At 47.6% G+C, this 24,958-nt stretch overlaps 1 protein-coding gene and 1 non-coding gene across 13 annotated transcripts; both read right to left on the bottom strand.

The window, feature by feature from the left end:
• Positions 1-882: 882 nt before the first annotated feature.
• On the bottom strand, positions 883-24,891 carry ELMOD3 (ELMO domain containing 3). Of its 12 annotated transcripts, none has more exons than XM_074332264.1 (13): positions 24,758-24,891; positions 23,815-23,875; positions 22,302-22,589; positions 19,562-19,636; positions 18,999-19,084; positions 15,850-15,966; positions 14,824-14,915; positions 13,514-13,637; positions 13,137-13,259; positions 9,911-10,041; positions 2,752-2,828; positions 2,361-2,488; positions 883-1,923 (listed from the first exon to the last, which is right to left on the bottom strand). In XM_074332264.1, exons 3-13 carry the CDS (start codon positions 22,307-22,309, stop codon positions 1,721-1,723), a joined length of 1,164 nt encoding a protein of 387 aa, XP_074188365.1. In that variant the 5' UTR covers positions 22,310-22,589; positions 23,815-23,875; positions 24,758-24,891; the 3' UTR covers positions 883-1,720. The 12 variants fall into 12 exon arrangements, with proteins under 12 accessions (XP_074188365.1, XP_019570094.2, XP_019570097.2 ...); XM_019714535.2 differs by having other exon boundaries at positions 18,999-19,068; XM_019714538.2 differs by having other exon boundaries at positions 15,898-15,966; positions 18,999-19,068.
• LOC141571998 (small nucleolar RNA U13) lies at positions 5,023-5,125 on the bottom strand. Its single transcript, XR_012497031.1, has one exon. It is a non-coding gene; the product is annotated as a small nucleolar RNA U13 (small nucleolar RNA).
• Positions 24,892-24,958: the final 67 nt, after the last annotated feature.

The following is a 24,958-nucleotide window of genomic DNA, read 5'->3' as shown; positions in this document are numbered from 1 at the left end:
TGCAGAGGCCGGTGGCCTCCCCTCCAGCTGGAGGCCCACATGGACCGGCTCCTGGCTGTGCTGCAGGCTGAGCATTCATGGTCAGGTCTGCTGAGTTAGCCTTCGGTATCCGCAAGCAAAAGGAAATCTGCAGAAAAGGAACCACCGAACCAGCTGCTCCAAAGTGGAGGCTGAGCTGCAGCCTTTCTTTCTGCATTCCAACTCCACCTCTGCCGTCTCTGCTGGTCAGCTAAGCATCCGGACAGGAGGAAGTGAGGGGGACAAAGGATTCGTTCAGGTTGGGCAAAGAGGACGAGGCAAATTGTAGGGTCTATTAGCAGCCTCAACCTTGAAGCATCCTGCTGACAGCAGTGGGGAGTTCCCTTCCAGGCTTGGGTGTCTGTATGTCACCCCCACCTCTGTGATGGGCCCTCCCTCTAGAGGGTCAGACTTGGAGAAGCCCGCAAGGGCTAGACAAGTCTTCCATGGCTCTACTTGAGGGCCGGCAGAAGACAGGAGAGCAGTATAGTGGGGCTCTCGCCTGCTCCCCACTCCTCAGCTCAGGGTATCCTGGCCTGGAGGCCCTTTTGCGAATGAAGCAAGAGAGCCAGCTTCCCCAGAAACAAATGTAGGAAAATTCCCGTGTGGACACTTCACACCAGTCAATCTTAACAAAGCCAGGGTCACCAGCCCCACTGGTTAGAGGGTGTAAGGGGTCTGGGCCTGCAAGTGCAGGGTGGACATCACATGAACTCAGTGGGAGTTCGGCCAGGGCAGAGCACCCTTCTCTCCTGGAGCCCGTGGCCAGTGCCTTTACCTGGCATCCCTGGCTCTACCTGGGCCCTGGAACAACAGGGACCCAGGAGGTGCAAGGCTTGTCTTGGAGGAAAACACTCGGAACCCTTAACCCAGAACAATTCTTTTATTCAAAAACTGCTGGTGTATGAATTTCCTCCTTCCCTCAGCCAGGTTGGAAAACCATCCCTGATGGGAACTACACAGCCTCCACAGGGGAAGCAGAGCTGGTGGGCAGGTAGGATGGGCAGCAATGGAGACCCTAAGGCTCCAAGGCCCTGTTCTGCATCCTAAACAGCAGGGAGGAGGGATGGGGACAGGAGAGGGGGGGTACGTGCAAGGCCAGGAACCCCGGAGGGCCCTGATACTGGCCTGGTGGGGGGAGCAGAGTAAGGCAGGCCCAGCTGCAGCCCAGGCAGCTTGCTTTGGTTCATGCTGCCCCCAACTCCCGGGGCTGCTGCCACTGCCACTGCCACATTCTCTCTTCACATTCTAACTACTACATTTCCCTGTCTGGTCCGCCCTATGGCCACCAGGGGACTGAAAGGCCTGCTGCCCAGGAGTCAGAACTCTGGTACCTCTACGTGGAATGTCCTTCCATGTGGGGACACATGGGACATCCAGATGGGGCTCCTCCCACCTGACGATCCATTCACTCATGAGGTGACCTGGAACCCACGTCGGTAAGCTGTAGCCCCACCAGGATTACAGCAAAGGCCTCGTTCTGGAGGCAGGTCTGTGGGGAGCGGGTCAAGTCTCAGTGCACCTCACGTCGCATGAGGACGAGGCTTCGCCAAGCAGGCCCAGGAGCTTCCTCCATCCCTTCTGCTGAGATGGAAGGGGCTGGGCTCGGCCACGGTGATGCTGACATGGCCGGCCACGCACCCTCCGAAAGCCCCTGCAGCCCAGCAGGCTTAAGTCTTTCTATTGGTCAGCGTCTGGGTGATCAGATCAGCCATGTGCCTTCGGATGAGTGTGGAAGCAGGTCACACACGCCTGTGAAAGTGAGCTCCTTGGAGTGGGGGGCTTGTGGCCCACAGCACTTCTGTGCTCCCAACAAGGAGGCCTGTCCCTTTGAAACTCCGGCCAAGTAGCTCTCCAGGGTCTTGAGCAGCCGCTTAGGGCTCTTCTTGGCCAGCACCTCCAAGTCTGGAACAGAGCAGTGGGGAACGGGGCTGGAGGCGCGGCGGACTGCACACCAGCCAGGGCCTGGCAGCTCGAGGGAGTACCCCCAACCCAGATCCTTTGAAGAGAAGGTGAAGGAGACTTCCAAGATGGGGAGCTCACCAGACGGAGGTCAAGGAGCCAGACAGAGCCACAGCGACCACATACTTCACCTTGCCCAGGACAACTGCAACTTGGAATAGTCAGTCCAGCTGCTGGACCCAGCTTTTGATTCAGAAAATATCACCATAGGTATAAGGCCAGAAAGGGAGGAGCGGTGGCAGAGGAAGGAGAAGCAGCTGGCTCCAGAGAGTGGGCTGGAAGGGAACTGCAGCCAAAACCAGTCTAGCAACCATGCTTGGGTCCCTGAGCCTGGGGACACGGGGTTCAGGAGCTAGGCTTCCCCAGACAAAAGAGCATACCTTTTAGGACAAAGCCTGAGTCTGAGATGGTCTTCTGCTGAGTCCTCCAGACGTGCGCGAGGTGGAAGAACGTGGCTGCATAGAAGCTGTTTACCACCGGGATCACCTTCTGCTGCCGATTACACTCCCTGCAGGACAGGGAGGTGACCTCAGTGGGGGCAAAGGCTGACACTTGGGTGCTCCCCCACCTCCCCAGGCAGCCTTCACATCTGAGGTCAGGGTTGGGGAGGAGATAGGCTGGCAGACTGGTGCATGGGGACTTTGCACAGGCCCCCCAGGAGCCAGCTGGTGAGGAAGAACGCGGGGGAGAATGAGGCAGGGGTAGGAGGGAACCAGGCTCTGCTGGGCCCCTCTCATCAACCGGCGAGGGGAGAGCAGTGCAGGGACTCACCTGGACAGACACTCCTCCCTTAAGGCCTGGATTGCAATGCGGGTGATATTCACGGACATCAAACAGAATGGGAATTGCTGGAATGGAAGTGGCACCGGGTCAGTGGCAACCCAGGTCTTGCCTTCTGTGTTTCCTGTCTACAGCCTAGCTTGGCCGGCAGGCAGTAACAGCAGTCATAGCCCAGAGACAGCAGCTGGTATTATGGATGCTTATACTTCATTTCCATAATGATCTTCCCATCTTACAGATGGGAACACCGAGGCTCAGTGACCTTAAATAACTTTCCTAAGGCAGTGGAGACAGGATTCCAACTGAGGTTAATTCATTTCCAAGCTGGTGTGCATAACGCCTGTGCTACTTTTCTTGCCTCTTCAACATCCTGCCCATTAGCTCTCTTTGGCCTTCACCAGACCCACTCATGTGCCACCGATGGACCACATCACCTCCTGGGGTTAGGATGATCACAAGAGGAGTGAGGCCCAGCTAGCTAACTAACTCTACAGGTTCTTAAAATCTCTTCTCTCCTTCTCTAGGCCTCTGGTTATTTGATCGCTCATAAGCACCTCGTCCAAAAGCAGATAGAGAAGGTGCAAGTAGGCAGAAAGTCAGCCTTGACTAGATGGCACAGCCCATCTCATTAACACAGAGGCCTGAGAACTGGCCATGAAGGCCAAACTCCTGAGAGGGGGCGGCTTGGAGTCCAGCTGGGGCAGTTCTCCAGGATGGGCATCAGAATCCCCTGGGAAGGGGGGGAAGGGTCCGCTTCAAAGCTTTATTTTTGGAGGGGCTAATTCCTTCCTACTTAATAACAACAACAACAAAAAAAAACCCAAGCAAATGAAAAGGGTTTTTTTCTTTTCAGGGAATTTGCAAGTGTTACATGTTAATTTCCACTGTTGCATATACACAGGACAGTCACTGACAGGGACACACAGATCAGTGCATTCCTTAGTTTAGAACAAGAGTCAAAGCCTGTGTATCCCATCTGCGTCCCCCAGAAGAAAACTCCATTGCGCTAGAACTGTGCTGTTCAGTATGGTAGCAACTGGCCACAGGGACCTACTAAATGCGTTGAGAAGTAAACGCATTTGAAAATTCAACGCCTTAGTCGTCCTAGCAATATTTCAAGTGCTCAGTAGCCACATGTGCTTAGTAGCTACCGTAGTGGACAGTGTGGATCTAGAATATTCCGTCATTGCAGAAGGTTCTATTTGACAGCACTGAGACTGAACTACAGAGGGTCTTCCGGCTCCACAAAGATTTTTCTCACGGTCTTCTGTGACACATGGATTCCAGCTCTTGGCCTTGCTACCTGCTAGCTGTGTGTTCTTAGGAAGGCCACCCAAACTCCATGAGACTCAACTTTCTTATATCTCAAAATCAAAAAGGAAATAAACGTTGAGTGCCGTGCAGAAGAGTTAGCCCAGCAGGCCGAAGGCTGCTGTCCTTAGAAAGGCCTGCTTACAGGGTTAGCCTTTGGCTAGCATCTGGGGACTTGGATTTTGGGAGATTCCCACCAACCCCTCAGGATGACTCACTGTGCAGAAACTCCTGTGCAAATAGGATAGCTCATGCTGAACACCTGCTTTCCCTCTGTGCTTCTGGAATTTTGGTACAAGCTAGACAGATGGGGTCTGCATGACCAGCCCCAATAAAAACCTTAGGTACTGAATCTCTGATGACACCACCCCCCACCCCCAATGGCTTCGCACCATTTCATGTGTTGCACAATTCGATGCTGGGAGAATTAAGTGTGTCCCGTGTGACTCCACTGCAAGAGGACTCCTGGAAGCTTGCACCTGGTTTCCTATGGATTTTGTCCCATGCACTTCCCTTTGCAGATTTTGCTTTGGCTGTACTAACCCATAGCTGTGAGTATGACGATATGCCAAGTCCTGGGAGTCCTCCCAGGGAATCATAGAACTTGGGGGTTCCTGGGGACCCTAACACAGTGCTGTGCTGGGTAGAGTCAAGACACTAATCACTACAAAACTCTAGAAGATAGATTTTATTATTTACAGTTTACATTTTCTATTATCCCACAACCTACCTCACAGAGCTGCTCTGAGGAGTAATTTAGATGACATGTGCAAAATATTAAGCACAGCACCAGTCTAAGGAGGTGTTAACGAACGTTCATAATTATTATCTTTGCCTCAACGTGTGTGGCTGAGGTCAGCAGCAATGTAGTCGTATCTTCACATATTGACTATTATCATATATACCTGCATGATATTGCCCATTCCCTTGATTTTTATTTTTATTTTTTTATGTCAGATGAGTAATGTGCTGATGTGTAACAAGGTGTGAGGGAGGCACATCTCACACAAGAGTGTGAACAGCCAACCATCATGCGTATGAACTACAAAAGAACCTGCCTTGATTTTTTTTCAGTCTAAAAATAAATATGGGAACAAGACTATGGTAGCAGTGTAATTAACAGGATTTAAACCTAGTGTTCATTCTCTCTTGGGAACATTCTTATAAAGCCCACTTATTAAAAAGCAATGAACAACTGGAATTCAGATCTCAATGTCTCCTTTCCCTCAGCAGTTCCCTTGGACATGCACAGCATTCCTTTGAGCTAAAAGACTACACTGAGGCTGTGTGAAGGGAACTGACTCAAAGCAGAGGAAATCAGACCTGGATATTTTTAAGTTTCCATTTAAATTTTCATTTCTCTTCATGCCTCACATTTGGGCTTCAATACTAAAGACTGAAGCGGGAAGACCAGATCATCTTTGGCCGTTGCTGCTGACATGACTCCACCTCCAGAGAATCCAATCCAGTAGTTCTGGGGGGGTGCTGGGCATCCATACCCCGCCTGTGACTGAGCATTGCTCACTGGGAACCACAGCGGTAAGGAGCCCGCCGCTAGCTAGCTGTCAGACGTGGGTCCCAGGCTTCACCACTTACTAGTTAGTGACCCAGCTTTGTGCAGAAACACTCTACCTCTCAGATCCCCATATTCTTTCACTGTAAAAAGGAGACCAGTAAGGATCACCTCTGCCCTATCTCTTTGCAGGATGTCATGTTGATGAAATGAAATAATGGATGGAAATTGCATGGAGGACTATACAAATTGTTGCGTGTGAGTAAATATGACTGTAAGTCACTTCCTGGCCTGCCAGCGGTCAGCCCGATGTGGCCTGCATCTCTCCGTGTCTGTGCTGCCGCACTCCTCAGGTCAGGACAGTGTGGGCTAAGCACTTCCACATTGCTTGGACTCATGGGGGGCCTGGGGTCCCCCGCAGAATGTGTCATTTTTGGCCAATTCCCCTTGAGCAGGATGTACCTGAAACTTTAGCTCTCCCCTTAAGAGAGAAACAGCTCCTGGCAGGGCTGTATCTTCCAGCTGTAGCTCATACATGCCTCCTAGAAAATTCTGTGTGTTCAAGATTTATAAGCACTTGAGTTCACGTTTTATTTTAAAACCTTGGAATTACTCACAGTTCAAGGAATTATAAAATAAAGCTGGAAGGGATATTAGAATTATTTAGGCCAAACCCCTGATGTCATAAAAGAGCAAACTGAGGCCCAGAGAGGTTCCGAGACTTGCCTTAATTCACAGCTAAGTAATAATACTGCAAATGGAACTAGCATCTAGCTTCCTGGCGCCTACACCAACCCTCTATCTTCCTTCATATTTTCTGACAGGCATATTGTGGAGTAAATATAAATCCCCAGCAGGTGAAGGGATAAGAGACAGATTGGTCAAAGTGGTCAGTCTGGGTCCGTGAAGCTCAAGTTCCCAGTACTTCCTCTCTCGTCCTGCTGTTCCCTCTGCCTGGGACACTCCTCCCTCAGACATCTGTGTGGTCTGTACCGCCTCATTTGAGCCTGTCCTTGAAATGAGGGATTCTGAGTTGGCAATAACCCTCTCCCTTGGCCTCCATATTTCTGCAGGAAGGTCTTAGAAGAGTCTTCATAAATCACAAGAAGGGAGAAACTGACATCAGAGATGATTTACAGGAAATCATTAGCTGCGGGACCTCAGGCAAACCATTTCCTCACTCTGCGTCTCCATTTCCCCACCTCTAAAATGAGGGCCAGACCACAGAGTGCTAGATACTCCTCAGCCTCTCGGAGTGTGTTATAACACAGCAGTGTTGCTGCCAGAGACTGCAGTGTCTCGTAAGCCAACAGGTACAGTTCTCAGACCTCACCCAGACATTACCTCCCTGAATATTATCTCCCCACAGAATAGGCCCACATTCTCAACTTGTGGGGATCTGATATATCTCAAGACCAGATACTCATAAAGTGCCACTCTTGCCTCCTCCAGTGTTTCCTGGAATAGACAGGTATACGTGAAACCTTAAGATTTAATGACTGTTTTTCCCAAAAAGATACAGAGATATTCAGTAAACATTAGCAATAACTGCCCAGGTGGCTGGAACTGTATGATTATGTTGTATTTAAGAAGTTTTGGATTCAAAAGGGATCTACTGTACTGATGGTTCTGTGTGTCATTGTGTGTGTGTGCGAGCGTGTACATGAGCACACAGCACACACACAGATATGTACTCAACTGATTTTAAAAAACATCGGATGTATTTATGTGTGTATTATACATAAAATGTATAGAATGTATTTTTACTCATGGAAATCAAAAGTTACTTTGATAACTAACACTCACTGAATGCCTCATGGGCTTACCTCCAACTTAGACTAATTCTACGGTTGGAATTATGTTCGCATGTCACAAAGGAAGAAACTGAGGTCCTGCGAAGTAAGGATGTAATATGGCTGACAACACTGTTACTCAAGTCTTATGTTTGCAGCTCAGCCTGCCCAACTCCAGCCCTCTAATATAAAATGATCTGATTAAGATGCTGCAGGTCTGACCTTCAGCCACTCGTTCTCGGGCTTCTCTCCCTGAGGCGGCATCACTGCAACCGACGCCGTCCTGTCCTGTGTGAGGGCTACTGAGGACCTCTCCTACCAGAGTCGGGGGTGAACCAATGACACACATATATTACAAGCTCTGTCCACTGAGAGGGCCTGGAAGCAGTGAGATCTTAACACAGTGAGAACACCCAGAGCTCAGCTCTTGGTTTCTAAATATCATTCCCCAATTAAGGGAACAAGAGCTCCTCGGAGAAGTGGTTGATTCCAGGGCTGGGAATCACACAGGGAAAACACAAGATGAGCCTAGATCGTCTTTTGGTGTCCAGAAAGTAAAAAAAGTTCTCAAAAAGGATAGGGTATGGTGAGAGGGCACAGAGGACACCCTGAAGGAACTCCTAAAATGGCCAAAGATGGAATAATTTGATCCACAAAATAAATAGTGGTAGTGTTGGGTTATAACTCATAGAATAAAACAAATATCCACGAGTCCACACTGATATAAAAAGTAACTGAAAAAATAGAAGGGCACAGATAACTCTTTCTTACAAAATTTATTAATTCTTGTAGAATTAATAAATGTAGGAAGAATGAGGGAAATCGAAAATCACCATTAGAATGAAGTTTGAGGAGAAACAGGATATTTGCATAGTCTCAAAGTATCTTCCTCAAGACAGTTATTAATTACAAAGGGAGAAACAGTAACTTTACAGTGGAGTCACCCGGCAGACATCACCTGAAGAGTGAGATCAGGGCGAGGCCCCCCGGTAGTAAGGCACGTTGACATGTGCTCCCGACATGAGGCCCGGAGCAGGCACATCGCTTCTGGGGCGTTCTCACCAATCATGCATAACCACAACCTGAAGTTTATATGGCAAACCGGACCCTCCAACCTGCTCTTTCCTTTCCATTTCTGTTGAAGGCCACTCTATCTTTCCAGTTGCTCACACTACAAATCATCATAGACTCCTCCCTTTTCCTTACACCCATGTCCAATCCATCAGAAAAACACGCTGGCTCTACTCGCTGAAGCCCGTATGCTCGAGATCCTACATCCAGCATCAGACCGCTTCACACCACCTCCTCTGAAAATACCCTGCTCCAAACCACCGTCATCTCTAACTTGATTATAAAGCCCTAGACTATTCGCAACCTGGCAGCTGGTAGGATCCATTTAAAAATTTCAAGTTGGATCATATTTCCAGGCTCCTGAAAACCCTCACTGTACTCGGAGTTCAAATCAAAGGTCCTTACCACAAGCCCACCAGGCACGGGGCCATCTGGTCTCTACTACCCTACAACCTCCTTTCCCACTGCCCTCCCAGCCTCCTCCTGCTGCCACTGGCTCCCCTGCTATTCCTTTACATGCCAGACACACTCCCTCCTTGGCACCTGGGCTGCAGCTGCTGCCTCTGCGTGGAGTGCTCTCCCCCGATACCAGCTTGCCTACATCCTCACCTCTTCAAGGCTTCGTTTAAGTCTCTCCCTCTCATGACTGCTACTTTGACCATTCCATAAGATACTGTAATCCCCTCCCCACATTTTCCTAACCTTTTCCCACTTGTTCTTTTTCCTTAGCACTGATCACCTCCTAACACATCCTACAACTTATTTATGTATTATGCTTACTGTCTTGTCTTCTCTGCTAGAAGGATCTTCGTCTGTTTTGCTCACTGATGTATCTCAAGCACCAAGAACAAGAACTAGCACAGGGAATGCTGAATAAATATTTGTTTAGCGAATGCATTCCAGGTCCCATGAATCTTGGATAGATGAAACAGGTCAATTTTTTTTTCTAAAATGGAGGGACTACCACCTTTTACTGCCTGGGAAAACCATCAAACCCAACCCCAGACAGCAGGCCTGGACAGAGACCGAGGGCTACAGAAGCCACTTCTGGCCTGTCAGTAAATCCATGTGTCACCTTCTCCTCTGGGGCACGTGACAGCTACCTCTCCTCCTTCAGGATCAAAGGTTTCCTCACGGAGGGCAGTGAGATGAAATACTAACAGCACAGTTGTACCTAGTGCTTTTGTACATTATCTCATTTAATGCCTCCAACTATCCAGCCGAAGTTTCCATGACTTCCATTCTATAGATGAGAAAAGCAAGGCTCTGAGGAAGTGAAGCAATGTTTGCGACACACGCTATTGAGTAGAGCTCAGAGTCCAGCGCTGACGGGAGAGCATCCCTAGTTTGCCTCCACAATTAACTCTATCCACCTGTGAGGCCCACATGGCTGCTCAGAAGAGCCCTGTGTCCAGCTCCTAGCTCCACAGCCCTCTCTGCTGGCTTCCCACCAAAGCCCCACCTGGATGTGGTGATGAGACAGGCGGAGAATCTCCTGGGCCATCAGCAAGGTTTTTGAGTCCATCACCAGGTAGAGCAGATGCAGGAGGGCAAGGAAGCCTGCTCCTCTTAGGTCTGTGGCTGGATTCGCTCCTGTAACAGAAACCATGAGGAAATTGAGGGTGACGGGGAGCAATATTTAATTGAAGTCCCTGCTCCCCTGAGCTTCAACGACTCGGTTATAGGCCAAGTGGAGAGCCTAGGCTTCCGCTCCCTGTAACAAGGCAGCACTTAGCTCCTCCAGGGCAGTCAGAAAAGTGGGAGCTGGGATATTTATCCCATTCCAGTGCTAAGGAGCCCCCCACCCCTCTGGGGGTGTCAGTGGAGGCTACATGGGAATAGTAATGAGGTATCCCTACCCCTTGCTGCCAGTGGGATTAGCAGAGGCCAAGTGGGGTACCTGCATTTCTATCCCCACCTGGTAGTAATGAGGTGACATCTCCCCTTCCCCTACTGGTTCAGGGTCAAAGAGGACTCCTAAAATTGCAGATTTAAAGAAGATCCAGAGTGTCATTACCTAATACCCAAACCGTCCAGGACACAGACACAACAAAAAAATAATTTGTCACACCAAGAACTGGGAAAATCTCAATTTGAATGAGGAAAGGCAATCAACAGACAGCAACACAGATAACACAGAGGCTGAAATTATGATAAGGATTTTAAAACAGCTGTTGTAGGCAAAATAATGGCCCCTCCAAAGATGTTCTCATCCTAATTTCCAGAACCTGAGAATACCTAACTTCGTATGCCCAAGGGGAATTAAGATTGCAGGCAGAATTAAGGTTGCTAATCAGTGGACAGGAAAATAATCCTGGATTATCTGGGTGGGTGCAATGTAAAAAGTGAAAGAGGGAGGCAGAAACACAGTGTTAGAAAAAGAGATATGAGAACAGTATCAGGCTCAGAGAGATGTTATAAAGGAGAAGAAAGGCAGGCAGGAGGTGAAAAAGGCGAGGAAATGGATTTTCTCCGAGAGTGCCAAAAAAAAAAAAAAAAAAAATGCAGCCCTGCTGCCACTCTGACCTTACCCCCAGTGAGACCTGGTTCAGACTTCTGAATGACAGAACTAGAAGATAATCAAATTGTGTTGTTATAGCCACTAAACTTGTGGTAATTTGTTGTAGCAACAATAAAAAACTGTGATAGCAGCTGTCATAAAAATGCCTTTGATAAGCCATTACTAACATACTTCGAAAAAAATGAAAAAACAGAAAATCTTAGTAAAGAAATGTCAGCTACAAAGAACCAAATGGAAACTTTAGAACTGAAAAACATAATAATCAAAATTAAAAACTCACTGGATGGGCTCAACAGCAGAATAGAGATAACAGGAAAGAATTAGTGAAGGTGAATGTCGTGCGGGAGACCCTGCTCGCTGCGCCATTTGTCATGCGGGGCATCATACAGGGTGGCCTGTGGGGTCTCTGCTCCCGCTCCCCACACAAGAACGCAGGACATGGTGAGGCCAAAAAGGAACACCCACGGAGCCATAGGTAGGGGAGTCATACCACTATATTCTCGCTGGCGGCACTATACTCTCACTGGAGGCTGGATCCACACTGTCCGCAAACCGCCATCCACACTTGCCAGCCCAGCCGCCATCTTCTTGCTAGCCCCCATTCTTTCTCTCTCCTCCTCCTCCCTCTACTCTCCTTCGTAGCCGCAGCAGTTATATTAGCGGCTAATTGGCTAACTGGCTACAGCTGACGGCCATCTACTACCCGAGCCAGCACTCCTCCACGTGAGGCCGAGAGCCTGTAAACTACTTTCTGGGGCTCTGCCCCCACAGTGAAGATAGAACAAAATAAATGACTCAATCTGAACAACAGAGAGAAAAGCAAAACAAAATAAACAATGCCTTGGAGATTTAGCATTTGTGTCATCAGAGTCCTACAAGAGAGGAGAAAGTGTGAGGCTGAAAAAAGTACTCCAAGTAATAATGGGTGAAAATTTACCAAATTTGGCAAAAGATATAACCTATAGATTCAAGAAGTTGAGCAAACCCCAAATGGAATAAGCCCTAAGAAATCCACACTAAGACATATCATAGTCAAACTCCTGAAAACTAAAGACTGAAAATAAAAAAATCTTAATTAACACGTTGCATACGGCGGGGTTTAAATCCCTCGTGATGATTCTCGTGATCCGTATGCAACGTGTTAAAAGCAGAGAGAGAAAAACAACTCCTTAACTGTCAGGGAGAAATAATTCAAATGATGGCAGCTGGTCTCATCAGACACCATGGAGGCCAAAAGGAAGTAGCACATTTTTCAAGTGCTGAACGAAAAGCACTGTCAACCTAGAATAGTATATCCAGGGAAATTACCCTATAAGAATAAAGGGGAAATCGAGACATTCTCAGATAAAAAAATCAAAGAGAATCTATCGCCAGCAGACCTACCTTAGAAAATGGCTACAGGAAGTTCTTGAAACAGAAAGGAAGTGATAAAAGAAGGAATCTTGGAATATCAGAAAGGCAGACAGAACAGTGGAAAGAGTTAACACATGGGTAAATACAACAGACTTTGCTTCTCCTCTTGAGATTTTTAAATTGCTTAATGGTTGAAAGAAACATTCTAATACTCATGTGATTTTCAAGGTATATAGAGGAAATATTTAAGAGAAATTATATTATAGATGCAGAGGGTAAAGGGGCTTAAACATGTCAATACCAACAAACTATCAATTATGGGTATATAAAGTTTCCTTTCTAAATTATTTTCCTATTCTATACCAATATAATTTGATATGATTTTGAAAAAAGAGTAGCACAATCCCAAACCAGGTGAAATCATTTTGTTTTACTCAGAAAATAAAGTTACAAAATAAAATTTTCATCCATCTTAATGGAAAAGAGGAAAAAGAAATAACTAGATTCCAAATCCTATCACACCCATGCTTTCCACCTCACTCAGAGTACATGTGTGCATGTTTTACAATGGTCTGCAGGCCATAGGCGAACTCTTCTCCTGTCACACTCTTCTCCACTTGAGCCACCGCATTTCTCAGAAGTAAGCATGCTTCACCTCAGGGACTTTGCATTTGCTCTCCCCTCTTCCTGGAATGCTTCCCCTCAGCTATCCTGCATCATGGTGCTGCCATGACAGGAAGAGCACTGTCTGGGCTCTTGCTGTAACACTGGAATCGGGGGTCCAGGAAAAGAAGACGGACCATTCCTCTCTTACCCTGAAAGCCCAGATCTTCCCAGTGATCGCCATGCAGAGCACAGTCAAACTTGGAGCCAGTCAGCTTCCTGTAGATGGTCTGGAGGACTCGGCCATGCACTGGGTCTCGGCTATCCAGGCCACCTGTCCCAAAACACACCCATGCTCTCTGTGGGACTGCCCCTCAGGGAAGCACCGAGTACTTCGCAAAGAATGGTATAGTCAAGGTAGATCCAGACTGCACTCAAGACGCCCTGTTCTCCTATACTTTTACCCCTTAGCTCCTGCTCCCCACCCCAACATGATAAATGCAAGACCCTTGCGTTAGTTGTAGTAACAGGGTGGACACACAGTGCTCTCAGCCTACCCGCACGTGCTGGCAGCGCCCAAGCACTCACACTGAGCAATGGTCAGGACCAGGTCCCTTTCTTCACGGAGGCCCTGGTGGAGCTTTGGAGGCCCGAAGAGGCAGTGCCGGAGGGCAGCCAGCCCGGTCCTTCGAATTGTTGGCTGGATTCTTTTCTGGGGAGAGAGATGCAGGTATTGGGCAGAGTGCCGGGTTCACCTACTTTAATGAACTTATCAGCAGGCTCAGTACAGGGACCGTTCTAGCAGAAAGCAGTAGTTCTCCCAATGAAGTGGCTGGTCTCTGGGCCGGGGAAAGGGGCAGAAGCTGTGAAGCGTCTGCGGAATCTCTGGAGACAGGCTCTTCCAGCTCTCAGGTTCTTTGTAAATAAAGAGACGTCACCAAGCTTAGGCATTATCAATCAGTTGTCTACATTTGGTCCTACGGGCTTTTCCAGACCTAGCTATTCCACTGACTGCCAAGGAGGCTAGAGATGGCTGGCTGTGGGGACGCCCCCTTGTGGTCCGGCCAGGTTTCTGAGCAGGGCTGCTTCTACATAGCCTGTGTGTCTGTCTCTGTCTCTTTCCGCAAAGGACATAATTTATAAAGTCTAGCAGAGCTCTCAGCTTCCAGGATGACACAGCCAGGGGGGATGGGCGTTTAATGGAGACTCTCCTGGAACGAGGTACCTGCCGGGTAGCTAGAGCATTCTGTCCATAACACAACCAGCACTTCCTAAACCGGTCATACGGACTGCTCATTGCTCAGGGCCAATGCTACAGGTCTTAGGGAATATGCTGATTTGTGTAGCTTCTGGCAACCTGATTCCTGTCTTTTCAGCCTGTCTCGAGCCAGGTTTTAGGTAGGAGACATGAAATCACACTCCTTTAAACTTACTACTGGTCACTGAAGATGCCCCAGAAAGCTCGCTAGCTTGTATTCTCCTCAATATTCTTTTTCCAATTCCACCGATTTTTTAAATTCCCAGAAGGGAGTGGAAGTTTTTCCTAGAATTACTTTGCTCCCTGGGCAGGCTGCCTTGCTTCCCCAAGGAACTCCCTAGCATTTGATTCCAGACCTCCCTCTCCCTAAAACGGAAGAGCGGGGAGCAGCAACATGCAGCTCTAAAGACAGGGCCACAAGAGCTGCAGGGCACAGTCCCAGAAAGGCCACCGGGGCCCTGCGGGAAGCATGGGTCTTTAGCTCCCCATGACTCTGTGCCCCAAGATTTTTAGGTGAGATAGGGCCCTCAACTGGAAGCTTCCATCGTGCTTGCCCAGTACCCTGCCCTGGGGGGACAGAAACCTGGTTCCTGGGAAGAAGGTGCTTTGCTGGAGATCCCAAACCTCCCTACTGTCATACCTTGAAGGAGGAGAGGTCCGCAGTCTGGAAATGCTGCAGGGCCTCACTGAAGGAGATTAGCTGTGCAGGCTGGTCTGAGCTGGCCTGGCTCCCTGTGGTAAAAGGAAAGGAAAGACACCCCACGATTTGTAACAGTACTCACTGTGTGAGCAAACACTTCCTGGGGGCTGCCCAGTTGTCACCTCCAAGCCCAGAACTGGCCTCCAGCTGTAAATATCAGACACCCAAAGCTACAACCAATCCTCTTGCAAGGGGCTGGCATCACGGGCTGGGCCAACCCCCTTTTCAGACAGGGATGTTCAGAAGCTTGCTAGGCCGACCTCTGCAGTGAGCAGGGACAGATCTGCCCCCTGGGAGCTCCCTAAACTCCTCTCGTCTGTGAGAGACCAAGGCACTGCCTGGAGTAGGTCCCCATGGAAGAGCGTGCCACGGGTTTGCTTAAGGGCCTTTCCTAATTCTGCTTGCCCCTTCTCACCCTGTACAAGTGTATGAATGACCCCCTCTCCATCCTTTGCTACAGTCCGCAGGGAATTAACTTATTAGTTAGCAATACAGGTGATGGCTGGTAGAATCTACTGTAACATCTCTCCAGGAGCTCGAGCGGGGCTCAGGCGAGAAACAGGTCTTGCTTCTGTTTTCCTGTAGCTCTCAGACAGGGATGTGAGGCATTTTAGGGATGTGAAGCCCTCAGAGCCTTCCCGCAGACGGCCTCAGCCCCATCTGCAGGGACTTCCTTGTACTGAGTGACCGTATGTAGGGGCCCTCGCTTCCTGCCTCCATCCTTCTGCCTGAACTCATCGCCCTACAGAAGCTGACGCCGACCAACGTCCTCCCGGTCTTCTCTTAGGACTGGGGAGAAGCAGCCCTTTCCCTGCAGCATTCATTCCCATTTCCTCCAGAATGTCATCTCTTTGGAGCTGGAGAAGAGATTTTATTCTATGTCACACAGCTAAAATAAAACCACTCAGGAATTCTGCCTCCTAATCCCAGAGTCATAGAACCCGTAGCCGCACAAGTGGACGGTGCCTTTACTAACAGCCAGTTGTATGGAGATCGTGCCATTCTTGCCGTTACCTGTCTCTGGCTGGATGTTGTCCACGGCTTCCCATTCTTCTTGGGCTCTGAGCACCTCTGTGCTCACAACTGCAATAGTGAGAAAAGGAGACCCTCTGAGATGTAGGTATGCCTGGGTCACTGTCAGCCCCCTGCTGTATCTGCTGGCCGTGGGTCTTCCTGCCCTCAGATACCCTCCTCACATGGCTGTCAGGATGAGCTTTCAACAAGGCAAATATGACGTTACCCATCCTGTTCAAACCCCTCCAGAGATTCTCCATAACTCCCAAGATAAAACCCAGCTGTTCAGCAGTGTCTAAGTGCCTTCGCCATCTGGACTCTTCTTACCTCTCTCGCTCTGTATTGGGGCACAGAGAAGTACCTGAGGTGTCGCTACACTTCCCACTTCGGTGCCCTGGCAGACCTTGCCCTCTGCTGACAGGCAGCACCCCAGGTACTCTTGCCTTCAGTTCCAACCCCTTCTGGTGCAGCTCCTTCCCATCCTTCAGTTACCTCTGATCTTTGCCTCATCTGGATGCCTCATCACAGTGCTGTGACTGTCTTTCCCACTGTACTGGGGGCTACCTGAGGGCGGGGCTCTCCCGAACCTAGCACAGCGCCTGATACATGACAGGTGCACCACGAACGCTCGATGAATGAATGAAAGCACAATAAAACACGGTAGCCCAAATTGCTAGTGGTGTGTCCTGTCACTGGCTTGTCACATTTGCTATGGAGGACATCAACAAATAGAAGGCAGAATGGAGGGACATCAGTTAGATATCAAAAATCATGATTTCTCCAGCCTCAGTGGTAAAAGTAGTTTAGGACAGTTCCTCTCTGCCTCGTACTCTGGGTTGAGGACATCACATGACAACAAACTGTTTTGAAAGTGCACTTGGAAGTTAAATAAAATTCTACCCAAAACTCAAAACACTAGTGGATAATGAGGACGAGAAAGCTGCTGGGAAGCAGTAGAGGATAATTGCTGAGAGCACACTCTAGAGACAAATTGCTTGTGAACGTTTCACCTCCACCGCTTACTAGCTGTCTTTTCTTGGGCAAGTGACTTACCCATCTGTAATCACTCATGGGACTATTGTGAGGATGATGTAACTCTTTGACTTCTTAGGAGTGTATGTGGCCCAAAGGGTAAGTGCTTAGTACATATTAGCTAATATTATGGACACAGTCGTGGGCTTGGGTCCAGCATCGCGGTGAGTAGTGATATAGCAGATGAGATGGGCCCAGGGTCTGCAATGTCTGGATCTCTGGGAAATTCAATCTTGCCAGCCCCAAACTCTGACTGGGGCAGCGGACACTGAGCCTCAGGGCTTCCAAGCTGGATAACTTCAACAGAATACATAATACGTCTTTGGATGGTGAAGAAAAACCAACAATTTAGTTCCAGCATGCTGGACCCCTGGGAGATGAAAAGGAGGGACAAAGTGGCTGAACAAAAAGAGCAGAGTGGGACAGCAGCAATGAATGCTCATTACGACACTGAAGAGGGGCTTCTGACCCTTCCCCCCTCGCCTTCACCCTTCACGTCCTCATTATAAGCAACTCAGTCAATCTTTCACCCCGGGATACACCGTCACCAAGGAACAACTCGATCAAAGACTGTCATCAAGGAGCGGAAGGAAACCTCACCAGTAAGGGTGTGGGAATTTGCTGTGATAACAGATGAGTCAACACAAAGTACAGGTCTCAACTAGAAATTGTAATCTGGTGCCGAGAAACTGGAGACAAACAGCCAAACCATGTAAAAGTGTCTCTTTCCTTTCTTTTTGTAACGAGGTAGACTCTTTCTCCATATGAAGATGATACTGAGATGAATATTAATTTCCCCCCTGACTAACAAAAGAAAATGAAGGCAAAACAGAAATCTTCAGGATAATAAACGCAGCTCACATGTATGGTTCTTTATCTTTTTTCCTTTGTCCAATTGCCTCCTTTATTTAGGCTCTCTTCCATTTATTCATATAGTAAACAGCATTGCTGACTTAATCAGCCTACTAATTTAAATTAGCTGAGAGCAATCTGAAAATAAACTGCAATTGTTTAGTACAATTAAAAATATCTGGCACATAATGCCAATTGTACTGAGAGAGAAAATATTTTGACACTGAAGGCAAAATCTCTAATAAATGTTAGGTTTTTCACCACACAGTGAAAACAAAATACTATTAAAAGAAACGTCATCAAACTCCAATTTTTCTACCTTAGAATATTTTTAATAAGCTCCATGTTTTTGGAGATTACATTTCCAGTTTGCAGAATTTAAAGATAACAATACATACCAATGAGCTCTCACAGTGATTTCCATTGTGTGCTAAGCACTTTACATTATCTCATTTAATCCTAATTATAAAATTCTCATTAATTATAAAATTCTCATCCTATAGGTTCTGATACAATCCCTGTTCTACACCATGTTTCCCCAAAAATAAGACCAGGTCTTATATTAAGTTTTGCTCTAAAAGACGCATTAGGGTTTCTGTTGAGGGAACATCATGCTGAAAAATCATGCTAGGGCTTATTTTCCGGTTAGGTCTTATTTTGGGAGAAACATGGTAGATAAGAAAAGTGAGGGATGGAAAGTAAGTAATTTGCTCAAACTCATGTAGCTGGTGGGTGAGAGCTAGGATTTAAGGCAAAGATATTCGACCTTGGAACTGGTGCTTCTGAATTGGTAAATGTGCCTTTCTGTGTAGTAAGTTAGCAAGTAGAATGGGCTTTAAATATAGTACAGGAAAGAACCATGTAAAGCAGATAAAATAGGATGCTTTTTCAAAGACTTTTCACATATACTATCTCATTTCATTATCATAACACCCTTTTGAGGATAAAGGAGGTTTTAATATTTCCATCATAGACACAGAGATTATATGCTTTGCCCAAAAGCACACAGTCAGCCACTATTAGGGCTGGCGGGGCTAGATCAGAACTCAGGTCTTTTGACTCCTTCCAGTGTTGAGTCTAACTTTCCTTGAAGAATAATAAATCTATAAAATTCTGTAGGACAAGTAGTGAGAGAAATTCAAACGATGAAAAGGAGATCCATGGGAGCTCTGACGTGGGCCCTACCCAGGCGCCAAGGGCCCTAAAGGGGACCTTACCAGCTGGTGCCCATCCATTAGCTTCCGTCGTCAGGGCTCGGAGGATGCTGTAGCTCTTCAGTGCTGAGATCTGCAGGGCAGTGATCCTAAGTGTGTGGGGAGAATCCACGTCTCCCGAGGCCCCCCTCCCACACAAACAGGTGCCGCCCACTCTGCTGCGTGTCCTTGAAACTGGAGGCCAGAAGGATCTAGTCTGCCCAGATGGGTTGAATAAAGCCAATCTTAAAGAGAGGCACCTGGAAAACTCCAACTACGATGTAGAAGTTGGGTGACGTGGGGACCAGGATACGCCCTCCTTGACTAGTAAAAATTCACACAACTCAATTAAGACTGTGGCGTGCCTTTGGTATTCCCATTGCACTTTATATTCTGCTTCACTATAGCAATTATCTCATTAGATGGAGGTGGTTTTGCTTGTTTGTACTCCACACCCCTTCTCCCGAGTGTGAGCTCCTAGAGGGCAGGGTCTATGCCATCCTGTGTCATGGGTTCCTGGCACCACACAGTAACATGCAACCAAAGCTTGTATCAGTGGGAGGTACTAAGGTGCGGGCAATACGTACAGGAATTCCTCTGAAAGCCAGAGCACTGTTGTCCTTGTCACATGGTGGAGAGGACCCAGCAGACACACTTTCCACCTGCAAGAGAAACCAGAGTCAGTCTCCCGGGCACACGTCAGTCCCCAAAGACGACAGCTCAAATGTCACACCTTTTCCTAATACCACACACACAAAAAACGGATGAACTCCTGGGAAATCTACTACAAGGAATACTATAAGGGACATTTTCTGTCTAATCTGGTTTTAAGAAAACTGTAAAAAGCTTACTTCATGTTATCTCAAAAATCTTATACAGATTTCTTGGCTCTGTTACAGGACTCAGGGCTCGGCCAAACCTTTCCCCCCTATTAAAGCTTAAACAAACAAACAAACCACCTAACTTTTTGCAACTCATATCACCCAAACAGAGCTCATTTTCTAATGTGTTAAGAACAGAAGAAAAAAAGAAGTCCTCCTCCAAATCAGTGAGGGAAAAAACCCAACCCAGTAGAAAAGCAGGCACAGATATGGACAGTTTACACTTAATCTTACTCATGATAGGAGAAATGTCAAATAAAAGTACTCTAATACTTTCCACTTAACTTATTATAAAAGACCAAAAAGGCTGGTAACATACTGTTGACTACAGTGCCAAGTGTTACAGAACACTGAACAGTAAATTGTTATGTCTTCTACAGCTTGACAATACCTGACAAAATTACATGCTTTGTACATTTATTTTGGGCCTGCAGTTGCATTCTAGGATCCATCTAACAGATACACTTAATTAACCATGTACAAAATGACACGTTTATTGTGTCATTCATAGTAGCACTGTTTATAATAGCAAAAGGGTAGAGAAACCCTAAATGTCCAGTAATGAACTAATTAAACAAATGCAAGTAGATCCACTTGAAGAGATCCTAAATAGCCATAAAGAAGAATAAGAAAGTGTTTTCTGGACAATATGGAACAATCTTTTCTTTTTAAGAAGGTTTTTTTTTTCAATTTTATTTATTTTGATTGGGGAACAATAAAAATTTTCTTCATGGCCCATCAGCTCCAAGTCGTTGTCCTTCGATCTGGTTGTGGAGGGCGCAGCTCAGTTCCAAGTCCAGTTGCTGTTTTTCAATCTTTAGTTGCAGGGGGCACAGCCCACCATCCCATGTGGGAATTGAACCAGCAACCTTGTTGTTAAGAGCGTGCGCTCTAACCAACTGAGCCGACTGGCTGTCCATCTGGAAGCTCAGTGGCAGCTCGTTGTCTTCTATCTAGTTGTGGAGGGCGCAGCTCACTGGCCCATGTGGGAATCAAACCAGCGACCTTATTGTTCAGAGCTCATGCTCTAACCAACTGAGCCACGCGGCAGCCCCTGGAACAATCTTTTTGATATAGTAAGTGAAAAAGCAAAGGGCAGAGTATATACACTATTGTACGATTTATATTTTTTAAAAATACATCAACATATATACTTGTCTCTGCAGAGACTATTTCCAGAATTATACCCAAGGAAGTAGTAACTTTGTCTCCAGTAGGAAAACTGAGTGGCTAGGGGACAAGGGTAGAAGGCAGTTTTTTCACTATATGTACATCCTCTGTACTTTTTGGATTTGAACCTGTGAATGGATTATTTTCTGTAAAATAAATAATCAAAGAAAAATAACAAAGGAATCATCGCTGATGTCAAGGCCCTGGAATCCTAGATTATCCCATTATTCTAATCTCTCCTACATATTTTTGCCAACTAATATTCCCTAAAGTCAGCTTTCTTTATGCCTGGGACACAAGAATGGATGCCTGAACACACCACACCTGAGCCAACTCTTCCACAACTGGCCTCATGATACCTAAGCACTAGTACTTCCCAGTTCAATCCAATGAACACACTTGCTGTAGTTCTTTTCATGTCCATCCTTTGGGTCATGTGGTTTTCCTCCAGACACTACACACATGCCTCCAACTTCTCTGTGTCCTGTCTGTGTCAAGATCAGTTTCATCTCCTCCAGGTGGCCCAATTTACCAACTGGGGGTTACAACGGCCTCTCACTTCTCGCCCTTCCGTATGTACTAGCATAAGTTCCTCTGCAAAGGCCTACTTCTCCCAATCAGACTGCTGCTTTGAGCATAAGGACCTTCTCTTATACTTCTTTTATGTTTCCCGAACTCATTCGCATAGTGCTGACGAACTTCCTGCAGCAGTCTGTGTAGTCAGGATTCATTTCATCCTTCCTTTTCCCTCTCCAGTTCAGACCTCTCCAGTTCAGACTTCCCTCTGGAAAAACAGTTCACCTGTCTTATTACAGTGAAGAAAACCTTCCTGGACTCCCAAAGCCAAGGCTTGGTTGCAGTTCCAGCCACCGAATCCCACAGACACCATGTAAGAGGTTAGCTGCCAGGCTTACACAGGGACAGATCACACTGGTCCAAGAGTCCTGAGGATAATCAGGCCAAAGCAGGAGGCAAACAATCCAAATTGGTGAAACACAAATTTCTGGGAGAATCCCTCATTGAAATCCTCCTTCTGCCCAAGCAAATCCAAACCCAAATCCCACTAACCCACTAAGAAAATATGCTCTCAGGAAAGGCAATTGACGCAAAGGTGAATAGCAGCTTCTAATAGAACAAAGAGAACTATAATGAGGGTTTTTCCTAAACATTTTCCTAAACATAAAGCTCCACGTTCTCTTGATATATGCTGTCTTATTCCTGTTAATGATACATCCCAAACCGACACCCTTTTTCCCAAATAGAAATGCTTGCTTACCTGTCCATCTCTTAATTCTTTCTCATTATGGAAAGAGCAAGATTTTTCATTCATGACTCAAATCATTTGTTCAAGCAAGCTTTGTCCTTGGGCTCAGAAAGGAGTTTAATAAAGTCTGAGATTAGAAGCTATGGGGAGAGCGAGAGATCCAACTGTTCTACCTTTGTCTTCCTTCTTGGAAGTCATTCAGACTTAGAGCAAGAAAACAGTCCCTATGTGCCATCACCAGGGTGTAGGAGGTTTCTGTGAGTATTGAAACAAGTCCCTGAGGTCTCTGAAGCCTTGGCCCTGTAAAAAAAAAAAAAAAAATTTACAAGGAAACTGGTTTCATCATTCAGGTATGCCTCTGTTGAGAAAAACTGACTTTAAACATTTTTAAGCAGCTGTAAATTTATTCTGAATAAACAAGCTGCTTTAGCCAAATGCCTACCTCTTACTACCCATGTCACTGGATGGAAAGAAGGGGACCCAGCAAGAGACTGAGGGCTGGATTCTCAGAATCCAGAAGGCAGCAGCACAACTCTAAGTGGTGGGGTCTGTTTCTGACAATGAAGTTAATGGGATACGGGGCAGCTTATCAAAAAGGTGAGGCTAATGGGGGTGGCGATTAACTCAGTTGGTTAGAGTGTAATGCTAAGGTTACCGGTTCGATTCCCACGTGGGACAATGTAAGCTGCGCCCTCCTTAAAAAAAAAAAATAATTAAAGAAACGGTGAGGCTAATGGGTGGCACCTTGGTGGGTGGTCTTAGCTGAAGGCTCAGGCCTTGCTTAGGTCTCACACACAGATTGGGTCTGGGGGCTTATAATACTATATCTTTGATGGTTCCTGTGATGGTAGAAACTCAAAATGGAACACATTGCCTAGCCAGTTGTCACCAATATTGTGCATGTTGCAGCTGCTTAGCCACTTTGGCTAACTCGGTCTTTCATTCCACGAGTCCACCTTAGGAAGAGGGCTGGACAGGCTCATACTTCATCATGGGGGAAACGGACATCATGGATGCATCACAACAAAAATTCAGATCGTAATGGGCAGATGGTCCACACACAACTGACGGGCATACTTCACAGACTCAAGTGACTAAGGAAGGAGGGTAGCATCTCTATTAGGTCAGCCCTCCACTGTGGGACTATGATCTGGATTCCCTAAGAACTGACTGCCAGTAAAAAACTGGAACCTTTGTTGGGGAGAGGATGCATTCATTCCTAAAACCAAGAGCAGGAATACCTCCTGGCTCTTGGCCTGGACATCTGGCTGACTTTAATTTAGAAGGGAGGGCAGTGCCCCTTACTCATGGCACCTCAGGAACTAGCTCTCTCAGTGTCCTCTGGGGCCTTAGCATTTGCCTCCCTTTTTCCCCTCCTTGACCTCCACGACAGCATATGACAAACACACATCAGTCAACCTTGGGAAGGTGACAGGCAGGTATGGTAACAGTAATCTCAGGAAGGCTCTTCTGTCACTGTGCATGCAGTGAATCAAGCAGCGTAGAAGCGAGTAGCTTTACACACCTGCAAGTGCCTCCGTTCTGGCTGGAGCACTGCTGGGGGCTTCAATGGGGTCAGTTACTATCTATACCAGAGAAATAAAACAGCATTCTGTCAAAGGAGCAAGGACTCAAAGTTCTTAAGTCACTCCCACCTCTAGGGAAGTTTCTTATGGCTGGACCTGAGGAAATGGCCTTCCTATAAAGATGATCCTTTGCAAATCAAGTTATTTATGATGCTCCCACGTTAGGCAAGGAGCTTCATTACGAGGTATGATGTTCTAATTGCTTGCTGGAGCTTAAACTCTCTGAATAGGCATTTAATTTAGAAACTGGGTCCATACCTTGAATACAAATGCGCACATAGTATGTATGAGAGCTCTTCTCTGATCCTTTCATCAGGGTTGTCGCTGAGCGGTTCCCCGCCCCACTTACGGCCCCCAGGGAGGGAGGTGCCTTAGGGACCCAGCCAGAGGCCTAGGAGCGCCAGCAGGCAACGCCATCCCCGGGGGAATGCCGCGCCCAAAATTATTGGCCAATTTTGGGGGCATGGGGACCAACGCTCGCCGGCTCTGATGCGCAGATCACGAGAGATCTCCATCCAATAAGAGAGCCAGCCAGCCAGCCAGCCAGCCAGCCAGGGATGGGTGGCAGTTCCGGACGGTGGGGAAAACTGAGCGAAGCAACTTGCCTCAGGGTCGTTCAGCGAGTCCACGGCCGAGCGCGGACCGACACCCAGGTCTCCGGCCTCCCAGTCGGGGTTTTCTCTCAGTCCTGCAGCTCTCAGCCTTGCCTCGCCCCAGGGCCATCATTTCGCCCCCAATGCCTCCTCCTCAGCACCCCCGGGCTCGCCGGACATGTCCCCAAAGTTCCCAGGGCTTTCTCACTAGGGTCTCACAGCCCCGCCAGGCCTCCCGCGCACGCGCACAGCACCCCCCTTCCCCAGCCGCTCCAGCGGAAGAGCGCACCTCCCAGCCCGCAGGGGAGTCTTCGCACGTTGCCCGGTAACTACGGAGAGCCGGGAGGGTGAATCTGCGATGGAGTCTGGACTTCCAGCCAAAAAGGCCAGGGCTGATCAGTGGGCAAAGCTGCCTCTGCTTCCTGACTGGGCGGGACAAATAAACTGGGCGGACCCACGGCCACAAGGCTTGGCGCCGTCGGCACGAACC

Source organism: Rhinolophus sinicus, linkage group LG05 (assembly GCF_036562045.2).
Source record: "Rhinolophus sinicus isolate RSC01 linkage group LG05, ASM3656204v1, whole genome shotgun sequence".
Taxonomy (NCBI): Eukaryota; Metazoa; Chordata; class Mammalia; order Chiroptera; family Rhinolophidae; genus Rhinolophus; species Rhinolophus sinicus.
This window is presented reverse-complemented; position numbering and strand designations above follow the sequence as displayed.